The sequence below is a fragment of the Pteropus alecto genome, unplaced genomic scaffold, assembly GCF_000325575.1.
Source record: "Pteropus alecto unplaced genomic scaffold, ASM32557v1 scaffold101, whole genome shotgun sequence".
Taxonomy (NCBI): domain Eukaryota; kingdom Metazoa; phylum Chordata; class Mammalia; order Chiroptera; family Pteropodidae; genus Pteropus; species Pteropus alecto.
Window position 1 is genome coordinate 17,375,230 of NW_006432945.1, and position 10,778 is coordinate 17,386,007.

General features: G+C 51.9%; 1 protein-coding gene across 1 annotated transcript in view; it reads left to right on the forward strand.

Annotated features, from left to right (window-relative positions):
• The first annotated feature begins 9,848 nt into the window (after window positions 1-9,848).
• CREG1 (cellular repressor of E1A stimulated genes 1) overlaps window positions 9,849-10,778 on the forward strand; it is an 8,585-nt gene continuing 7,655 nt past the window's right edge. Inside the window, exon 1 of the mRNA XM_025044009.1 lies at window positions 9,849-9,965. Coding sequence (XP_024899777.1) covers window positions 9,849-9,965 — 117 coding nt within the window. The remainder of the gene's footprint in view (window positions 9,966-10,778) is intronic.

A 10,778-nucleotide genomic window follows, 5' to 3' on the forward strand; every position in this document is an offset into this window, starting at 1 on the left:
CATCCTGTTTTTCTGTAGGCTGGGTACATCAGTGACTGAGAGCTGCCCCTGACCGTGGGCAGCCTCAGGAAGTGACTGTCAACAGCCTTGCACATGGGAGCCCAACTCCTGAGTGACCATGCCTGCAAAGGCGTCCGCCCCCACCCAGACCAGGCCCCCTGCCCTCCCAATTCTAGAACTCCAGAACTCACCCCACGTCCCCAGAGACTTATCAACAGGAAGTCGAGTCAGCTGGAACACTCCGTCCCCTTGACATTTTTGTTTTAATTCTGCAGCTGTGTCTCAGGCTTCATGAATTATCTCTCTGGCTGTATCTTGGGTCTGTCTGTCTGCCTGGTGCTTTCTCTGCTACCCTCGTCCCCACCAAGTCGCGGTCACCGTGAGGCCAGTGGACCAGAAGGAGAGCCAGGGTCGGCAAGAAGGAGGGGAGAAGCTAAGAAAGCACTTTCGGGGCTGTCGTACTGGCTGTCGGTGAGCTCGGGATGGCGACTGTTTGCTCTGAACCGAGCTCATTGCCAATGCCGTCGCCCCTCACCCCTCCCTGGTGCTTATCTCGACCTCAGGACGCAGCCATGTGTCCCCTTGCCTTCCCGCCCCAAAGCTCTGCTTGCTCAGCAGGCGCCTTATGCACACTTATTCTCACTCAGGAAGCAGTTGGTAAACGAATGAATGGGAGCTTCTCCGCCTCCTGTCCCAAGTCAGCTTACCACTTAAAGAGCCGACACACAATCTCCTGGAGCTGCAATTCACAGTTGCTTACTGGCTAAAGGTGTTTTTTCTTATTCATAACACATCACTCCCAGGCTCACTGGGCACTGTTTCGTTCTGTCTGGGATGCTTTTCCTTCTACTGCCTCTAATTCAAGCCTAGAGGGAAAAGATCTCCCAACTTAGAGATCCCCAGTCTCTAAAGCCACCATATGGCTAGAGGGAAATTGGTGGCTCTCTTCTCTCCCAGTCCCTTGGCTCCAGCACACACAGTGTCTCCCGCTCGTTAGAGAAGCTGGTCCATTGGTCAGCACACACAAGAGTGTCTCCCGCTCGTTAGAGAAGCTGGTCCATTGGACTCATGCATAAACTCTCGGGGTTGGTTTTAAAGGACCATCTGAGGCAAACGCCTTGCGGTCACACGGGTTGGATGCGCTCTGTCAATCACTGACCTTGAAACCTCAGTCTGAGTGAGCGCGGCTCACGAGACACGTACGGTCTCGTGTGTCTTCAAGAAACCACATCTGGAAAACCCATACACGCGTCTTCTGCTGCCAGTTGGTCGTCCTGGGCCATCATTTCAAATGCCTGCTGGTCTCTGGCCAAATTTCGTATTTCAAAATTAGTCCAAGAATCCTATACTTTAAAACACAACCTACATAAAGCCCACAGTGAACATCATACTCAACGATGAAAAAACTTAAAGCTTTTCCTGGAAAGTAGATATGTTTGCCCTCTCTTGCCCCTCATTCTAGACAGAGCAATGAGGCCAGAAAAAGGAATAAAAGACATCCAAATTGAAAGGAACTTTTAAAACACCACCTACATAAAGCCCACAGTGAACATCATACTCGACGATGAAAACACTTAAAGCTTTTCCTGGCAAGTAGACATGTTTGCCCTTTCTTGCCCCTCGTTCTAGACAGAGCAATGGGGCCAGAAAAAGGAATAAAAGACATCCAAATTGGAAAGGAAGGAGTAAAATTATCTGTTTGTAGACGACATAATCTTACATGTAGAAAACCGTACAAAGATCCCCCACACAAAAGAGAACTGTTAGAACTAATAAACAGATTCGGCAAAGTTGCAGGATAGAAAAATCAACACACAAAAAATCAACTGCGTTTCTATATACTAACAGTGAGCAACCCAAGATGGAAATGAAGACGATGCCATTTACAACAGCATCGAAAAGAATGAAATACTTGAATTCTTTTAAGCTAGGAGTAAACTTGACCTTAGGAGTACACTGAAAACTGCAAGACGTTGCCGAAGGAAACCAAAGAAGACACAAACAATGGGAGGACATTATGCGTTCGTGCATTGGAAGACTTAAAATTCTTTAAATGTTGACAATCCCCAAAGCGATCTATGGAGTCGATGCGATTTCTCTGAAAATCCCAATGGCATTTTTTTTTTCAGAAATAGAAAAAAAAAATCTAAAATGGAATCTCATGGGTCCCCACACTGCCAAAAAAAAATTTGAGAAGGAAGAACAAAGTTGGAGGCCTCACGCTTCCTGGATTCAAAACATATCACGAAGCTCCAGTAATCAGAACAGCGAGGTTCTGGTGTCAAGACAGACACACAGACCAATGGAACAGAACGGAGCCCAGAGATCAGCCTTTGTGTATGTGGTCAAATGGTCGCCAGCAGGGTTCCAAGACCCCACAATGGGGAAAGGACAGTCTCTTCACCAGCGTTTGGAGACCGGACATTCATCTGCAGGAGACCCAAGTAGAGCCTTACCTGCTACATGTGCAAACATTAGCTCCAAACGGATTACAGACCTAAACACAGGCCTTAAAGCTATGAACCTCCCAGAATCAAGCAGCCCCATGTCTATCGACAAAGGGATGGATAAAGAAGGTGTGGTAGATGGACACAAGGGAATATCATTCAGCCTTAAAGAAGGAAATCCTGTCATATGCTGCTTGGATGGACCTTGAGGATAGTACGCTGAGTGAAATAAGCCAGTCGCGGAAGGACAAATACCGTAGCATTTCATTTATATGAAATATCTAGAGTAGTCAAATTCATAGAAACAGGAAGCAGAATCATGGTCGCCGGGGGCTGAGGGGGAGGAGAAAACACAGAGTTGTTATTCAGTGGGTATAAAGTTTCTGTTTCGCAAGACAGAAATGGTAGAGATCTGTTATACGGCCCCGTGAATATAGTTAGCACTACTGAACGGTGCACCTAAAAACGGTGAAGAGGGTAAATTTTATAACATGTGTGTGTCTTTTTTTTTTTTTAAACCACAATTAAAACTAAAAAAGGAAATCAAAGTAAAAGTACAAACCATAAACGACTTCCATCGGTGCAACTCCCCTGGGTTTCCTGCGAAGGCCAGGCCTGCGACCAACGGTGAAAATGAATAAAATACGGATTTGGCACCGACCAAGAGAGCACTTTGTTACCCGGGCTTCGGGGAGGACCGCTCGGTAGCAGAGAGCACAGGCCAGTCTCAGGCAGCCGCTTTCGGGGGTCCCTTACAGAGTGAATCGGCTTGACTTTCAAGGTAGCTTGCCACGTGGAGCTTCGAAGATTTCCAGCCACAAACTGCTGGGCTGAGAAGTGCCGTGGGGAGAGGCGGACGCCCCCTGGCTTTGCACATGATGACGCTCTCAGTGACTCGGCCGGGAGGTGGACGGCCGAAGCCCCAGTCTGAAGCCCCGTTTGAGTGGGTAAGGGGTGGGATTGCTTTCACAGTGTGTGTCTGGTGGGTGGGGTGGAGGTGGCGTGCACAGTCCTCAGGCACTGGGGTGGGGGTGAATAGGGCAGAAAGCGAGCAGAGCCTTGGGGAAGTGAGAAGGGAGGGGTGCTCAAGGCGGCGTCCTTTTGTGGGAAGCGCCATCACTGCCTCCGTTTCGGTGCGATAAGATTTGGGGGGCACATTCTATGTGCTGAAGAGAGACGTCCAACCTAGTGACGATGACTGCGGAGACGTGCATCTGGCAGAGCCTCCTGGTAACACGTCTAAGCCTCCTCTGCGTTGACTTCCACCTGTCCTTCCTCCCCCATGACTATTATGAGCTACATATACCCACGTTAGTCACAGCAAATGTTAGGCTTTTTTTAAACAAAGAGACCCAAAATCCAGTAATTTCTAATTTCTGTTTCCGTTTATTTCCCTCTCACATAAAATTCCAGGGGAGCAGTTCAGAGGTGGTGCACCCCAAAAAGGCTTCCTGAGCTCCTACCATCACGCTCTGTATCCCTGCGTCAGGAAGGAACAGAGCACGTGCCTTTGCTTGAACTGACCTGGAGGAGTGTGCGTACCCTTCTGCTTACGTCGCTTTCTGGCCCAGACATAATCGCATGGACAACCGTGGCTGGGAAACGTAATCTTTAGCTGAGTTGCTACGTGTGCTATTGAAGAGAACAGAGAGCCACTTCCACAATAATCAGGGGGAAAACCCTGCAGGAATTTGATAGGCCACTTATGTTTTCTTTAAGCAGTCTGGACTTAGAGTCAGCTCACCTGGCTGAGAGCCACAGCTCTGCCACTCAGGTGTGATCTTGGCACATTGCGTAACTTCCCGGATCTGCACAACGAGAGTCTGCCTGCCATGCTGGGACGTTGGGAGGCCCAACAAGCTCACGCTTCGGAGAGCCTCAGGAGGCCACAGACTCCCGTGGACAGCGAAGCGTCACTGCCTCATGGCAGCTAGGGGCAGGTTTCAGTTGCTGTTTCGTTTTTTTAGATTACGAGCATTTGATTCTTGCTCCTTAGCTTGATTTAGGGTAAAAACCACATACCCGAAATTTCTCTGCATTGTATTTCCACTCGCAGGGGAATGCTTCGGGGAGTCCTATCACTTCCCCTGGTCAGCCCACCTGCTGTGACCAAACACCTCTACGCAAGCTCCTGGGTGCTCATCCCTGGGGGGCAGGGGGGCGGCACTGGTGACCAGTCCACCGACTCTAACCACGTGCGGCCGATGAAGGCCTGAAACTTACTCCTTGCAAAGTGATTTGGGCGGAGCCCAGGAAGAACCAGCAGGAAGGAAGCCGACCAGCAGCCCCCAGCGATGCCAGTCAGAGCCGTCCGCCCCGCCCTGCATGCAGCAAACCACAGAGGCAGCCTTGGCACGCTTCGCACCCCTGGTTGAACTTGAGTGGCAGTGTGTGTTAGTTACAGCAGAAACTGTTCCTAACGATCAGCCTCTAAGCTCCTTAAGGAAGGAAGGAAGGAAGGAAGGAAGGAAATCTCGGCATCTATTATGTATCAGGCACATAAACGACCGCCAGCGTTTACCCCTCCTCGGCAGCTATTATGACCTCCTTACGGATAGACTGAGGAGCGAGAAGTTGAAAGACGAGCTTGCTCAGTACCATCAAGGGGACGAGGCACGATTTGAACCCAAGACCTCTGACACCAAGTCTGGCTCTCCATGGTGCCGCGATTATTTTTATTATAGCTGAGCGGGAAAGGGTAGACGCCGTGTGTTCCAGGTCTCTGGATCCTCTCCTGAGCACTAGCATGACTGGACGCCCACAGCAGGGACTTAGAAGTGTCAGAGTGAGGGGCGCTTTTCATCAGGTTATCTCTGGCGGCACACAGCACAGGGCCCGACATGGGAAACAGGTCGTCATAGTATTTACTAGATAATCTTAAGCCGTCGGATTGATATTTTTAAAAGGCTCATAGCTGCATTGCAAGGGTCTCTCTGCGGTGAGAGCATGAGGTCAGAGAAGGAGGTGTCCTAGATAACGACGGCTCGCACCTGGCTTCCTGGAGGAACCTGGGCAGGAGGTGACCGATGACCTGTGGTTGGTGTCCGAGCCACGTTCCCAGCCACGAATCTGGGGCAAACGCGGGTGGCACTGGCGGCAGGCATTCCCCAGAGGGGAGACTGTCCCGTGAGGAGTGCGTCTGGCACCCGTCCTTCCCGGCACGGTCCGGTTTCAGGCCTTTTGTCCGAAAGTCCTTAGAGAGGCACGTGTCCCTCTTGGGTAATGAGTCCTGCTTTAGAACTTGGAGAGTGTGGTTCCAGCAGGCACGTGGAAAAGTGCCTTTTATTGCTTCCTGCTGGCAAATGGAAGCAGAGGGCGGGCACCCCAAGACGGCCCGTGCTGCGGAGGGAGAGAGAGTGGCTGCAGGCGGGGGGCAGGGGGTGGGGGGGCTTCTGTTTCTGCTCAGGTCAGGAAGCCAGGGGGAGCTGCAGCCAGAACGCCAGCCAGGGCCGGAGCACGGCCGCGTCCTGGGAACTGGGTCCCAGAAAAGGCAAAGCGAGTGGGGACAGGAAAGACAAGGAGCAGAGGCAGAAACTGTGCTTTTGATGACATTGCACAAAGGAAGGAGGTGACCCAAGGCTCCTTGTGACACCGGAAGAGGCGTATTTGGGGAAGTGAGAGCTCTCCCTGCAGACCCCCTCGGAACAGAGGCCAACCACGGCGGCCCCGGGCGGGCGAGAGGCTCTTTGGTGGTTCTGGTTCTGGCTCTCCACACTGGGTTGGGGGGGGTGTCACTGCTGGGCAGGGTGCCCCTCACAAGCCTTGTCGAACCCAACCAAGAGCCTATTTATTTTCTGGGATCCATCTGCTAAAATCCCTCTCCTCCCACCCATTGGCTCCCAGCCCCTTGTGTGGGTCCCCGAGGGTCAAGCTTCATGCCAGCACTCAGGAGACCGGGGGCGGGGGGCTCCTCAGCCCTGGAGCCTTGGGCGTACCCCCTTTGCTCTGACCTCTGCCTTCTCGCCTGTCTGAGGAGCGTGACTGACAGCTGTGGCGTGGAGCAGCTATCCCAGACAGACTGGCTGCTCTGCCCTGAGGGGGCTCAGCTGGCCGACACCCCACGAAACAGCTTGAGCCTGTCAGTGTCCTGAGTCTAGTAAAACCTCTTGCATTCTACACGGCCGGTTCATTCAGTCACTTCGACACCAGTAGATGGCAGCACTGCCAAGTGACACAGAGTGTTGAGTCCGTCCCTACTATGGCGCGTGCTGTGTTAGACGCTTTAGCCGGACCATCACTCCGTCTTTAGACTTCCATCTTAGACCAAGTTTAAGGAGCTCGCTCCAGGTCATACATCTCAGATCCAAGGTCAGGCTCTAACGCCGTCGTGTGGATTCGCTAATTCTGCCCCGCGTAGATAAATGAGACAGTCAGCCTGATCTCAAGGAGGTTGTGCCCAGCCGCAGCCCGAGGCCAGGAGGCCAGCTGGCAGGCTCTGACACCCATGGCCTTGCTCCTTTGGCCCGTCAGCACATGTCCCACCCACTCCAGAAAAGCGGCGGGCCTGGAACACGTAGCGAATCGAACCCCATTCCTCTTCGTGCGTCCAGTTCCCCAGACGTGGTTTTAAGCGCGAAGGTCTGGGCCCTGACGGTGGACCGCAGAAATGGCGCCCCCGTGTGTCAGGACTCAGACACGCAGCCCAGCCCCGGACAAGGACCCGCTTTGAACCTTGAACTCCCGCAACACTTTAGTTCTTGTGGTTTCGTTTTTCCTTCCTGTGTCTTTGAAGAGGCTGGGGAGAAATGATGGAAAAGTGGCTACACTCGCAGAACTCCACCCAGAGGACAATTCCCGAGTGCTCAAAGCAGCAGAGGAGCAGGGAGGGAAGACACTTGGAAATGCTCCCTGGCTGAGGGGTATTGTCACGGGTCTGACGTCACACACCGGCCTGGAAAATCCAAACCTTGTGTTGTTTCATTCCGAGAATCACCTGTTTCCTTTCTCCCTTTATACTTCGTTTTCCATTTCTTTTCTCTTTTTCTTAGTTTCCCTCCATTTGCTTTTCTCTCTTCCCCTCTCCACTCTCCCTATCTGCTCTGAGAAATAGTTGCATCTACTTATAAAGCATAGTGCTTTTATTTCTCTTTCTTATGGGATTTTGAAACTGACCTCTTCTCTTTCGAGTGCGCATTGGGGAGGGGGGAGGGGAGGCAAAGAGAGAGACACTCAGGTCACCTGGAGAATCCGAAGGTCCGCGTTGGCCTCCACGCATCCATTCCCGCTCTTTCCACAAAGGATTTGCAATCGTTTATTAAAACACCCAATGAAAACGACACAATATACGTCTGGGGGGTATGATGAAGGAACGAACCCATCCGCAATAAAAAAAAGGCCCTGTGCCTTTGCTCTAAGCAGGTCACGTGATATTTCACTGGAAAATCTCTCAGAAACCAAGGCAAAGAGACAAAGATAATTATTCAATTGCATTTATCGTTTTCGTTCGGTGACAACGAACCAGTTGTTTTCGGAAGCGCTGTGCTTCCCGACGCTGAGACCTGACAAATCTCCCCTGCGTGTCACGAAGACATGACCAAGGACTTGGCATGCGGTCGCCAGCCAGCGATTGTCCTGGTCCCAGACGGAGTACACACGCTGGGACCGTTGGTGCCGGGCACCAGCCGTCCTTCCGAGCGTATCTGCGCAGACATTGGCTGTTGGCCTCCAGCATCGTTACAGCAAGATTTCCAACTCTACCACAGCATGTGGGGCCCCAGTGTCACAGAAGGTGGCAGAAACCCCCAGCCAGGGTTAGGGGTCTGCCACAGTGGCCCCCCACAGATGCATCTGAAGGGGTCAGCAAAAGAAGTAATATACCTTTGCAAGGGCAGGGGTGTCTGGGGTGGTCTCCGGCAGAGGGGTTCGAGCAGAAAGGGGAGATAGTGGCCAGTGGGGTGTAGTAACGATACCAGGCCTAGTCGATGTGCCCCCGTTTGCTCTGCCCCCCCCCTCACATCACACAGTGTAATATTACTTAGTTAGTTAGTTACTTGTTAATTCTCGCCCCCACCAGAACGGAAGCTCTGGGAGAGCTGGAATGCTGTCTGTCTTGTCCACGTCTGTTCCAGATCCCCAATGCATAGAGTAGGCACTCGATAAATATTTATCAAATGACTGCCTGACTTAATAAATAGCTAATGAAATTCTTTGCACAAGAGCCTTATAAAATCAGCAATAAGAAGTGACGACTGAATAAGGGCACTCAAGATGAACAATGGGGTGCTTTGGCTCTCAATGAGCAAACCCTCCTCATTGGAGAATTGGGGACACTCCTTAGCCAGGAGTGCCTGGATTAGCCATCCAGGCCCTGCTGCTTCTCATCCAGACTTTCTGTCTATATTTGAACAGTCTGAACTGATCCTAAATCCCCGCAGGCCCGCCGGGCAGTAATGATGAGTGCTGTGACAGACACAGGCAGGGTTGTCCATGGAGAGTCACCGAGGAAGGCCTCTTAGAAAGAGTGGTCCAGGAAGCACCTCTGAGGAGTGACACCTGAGTGGAGATTGGATGAGAGCGAGGTGGCCATGCCGTAGCTGAGGGACGAGCGTTTGGGGCATAGGGAACAGCCAGTGCCAACACAGACCCTGAGGTGGGTGCTTCAAACTGGAGGGTTTGTAGGCCACACTGTCACACTCTGATGCATGAGACCAAGCCCTCAGCACGTGGTGTGGTGGCATTGTGACAATAGGCCGGTTGCGATTTGTATACTAGCAATAAGTGCTACAGCAACAAACAACAAAAAAAGTTTTTCATCCTCTTGCAAAAAAATCATTCACATTCTGAATCTTCCAAAAGGCCTATATTTTGCATGTTAATAGAAATGAAGAATATGGGGTCAGAGAGCTGTCAGATATCATGCAATCCAACTCCTCTGTTTAGATGAGAAAACCGAGGCCCCAGAAGGTGAGACAGAATTTCCACGGCCACGTGACTTGACGGTGGCAGGGCCGAGGCCGGGACACTAGCTGGAAATTATGGATGGGATCTTTCCTTAGCAGGCGTGGGATGGACTCTATGTCGTTGCCAGGCACTCAGACTGTTTGGATCAAGTATTTGTTTTGAAAACGGTAAACCTGATTTTCTTCTTCTTAAGTTTCTCCCACTTAATTTTCCATCTAGCCGGAAGCGCTTCCGAATCCAGCTGTTGAAAAGAACACCAGCTTGGAGGAAGGATTGTTCACTTGTCTGAATGGGAAAGCCTTATGTGTGACATCCTTTGGCCACTTGTCGAGGGACCTATTCAGAGTGAATGGTCTTCTTTCCACACGCAATTTCTGACTGAGCAGCAGGAGAATCTTGGCTGAATGTAGACAGCTGAGTTTGAGACAGAAAGTAGAGACTTTGGCTCACACATCAGTTGCCCACATCTGCTCACATGCCTGGCGCCAGCTGCTGAATGGAATGACTTCACCTCTGGATGAAGGAGTGATTGAGGGCCAGGTGTCGCCAGAGCCAGATCTACAGGATGACAAACTCCTGTGCCAACACCGCCATGCCACATTCATGAGAATGACTAAGGTGGGGATTTGAAGCCAGACGGAAAAGATTAGGACACACTCTGAGGACATGTGACCAAAGCTTACACTTACAAGAATGTAGGTCAGGTGGTAAGAGCTTGTTTACCTGTCCCCAGCCTACGAGAGTGAGGAGGCACACCTGAGGGAAGGGAAGGGACCCTTCTAGGAAATGCTGCTCAGCTGGGGTGACGAAGGTCACTGAGGGCAGCAAATCTACGAAACCCCTAACCCCAAGTCTGACGACCTAACAGTTCGGAAAACGGTTTCGATGAGTTCAAGTTCGTGCGTGGAACACTGTAGACTAACAAGCCCTCAGCGCCCCTGTCTGCGAGAGTCCTGAGCCAGGTGTACTTTATAAGTCCTAAACTTTGGGGCTCCGTCCATTACCGTAGGGTCTCTTGCTGCTCCTTGGTGCGGACAGTGAAGTAAACAGAAAAGGGAGCGTGTAGAGAAATTGCAGCACTGGCTCTGCGTGGCCAGATACCCCTATCCAAAGGTGAAGGTGTGCGTGTGCGTGTGCGCGCGCGTGTGGGTGTGAAGAGGCTGGTCCTTTCCCAGTAGGATGACTTAGGCAAGTTGCTTAATTTCTCTACGCCTCCATTTTTCCATCCGTCAAACAAAACAACATCCCACTTAGGGCGGTTTCGCAAGCCTTCCAGCGGGGCGGGGTGGAGCTGCGGACAGGTGGCCAGACCCGCCCCGCAGGTTGCGAGGCGACGAGGGCCCGCCCCCTCCGTCCCTTGCTCCGATTGGCCCCTCTCGTAAGGGGCGGGGCCTTCCCGCGGTGGGCGGGGCCCCGGCGCTCGGCGAACAC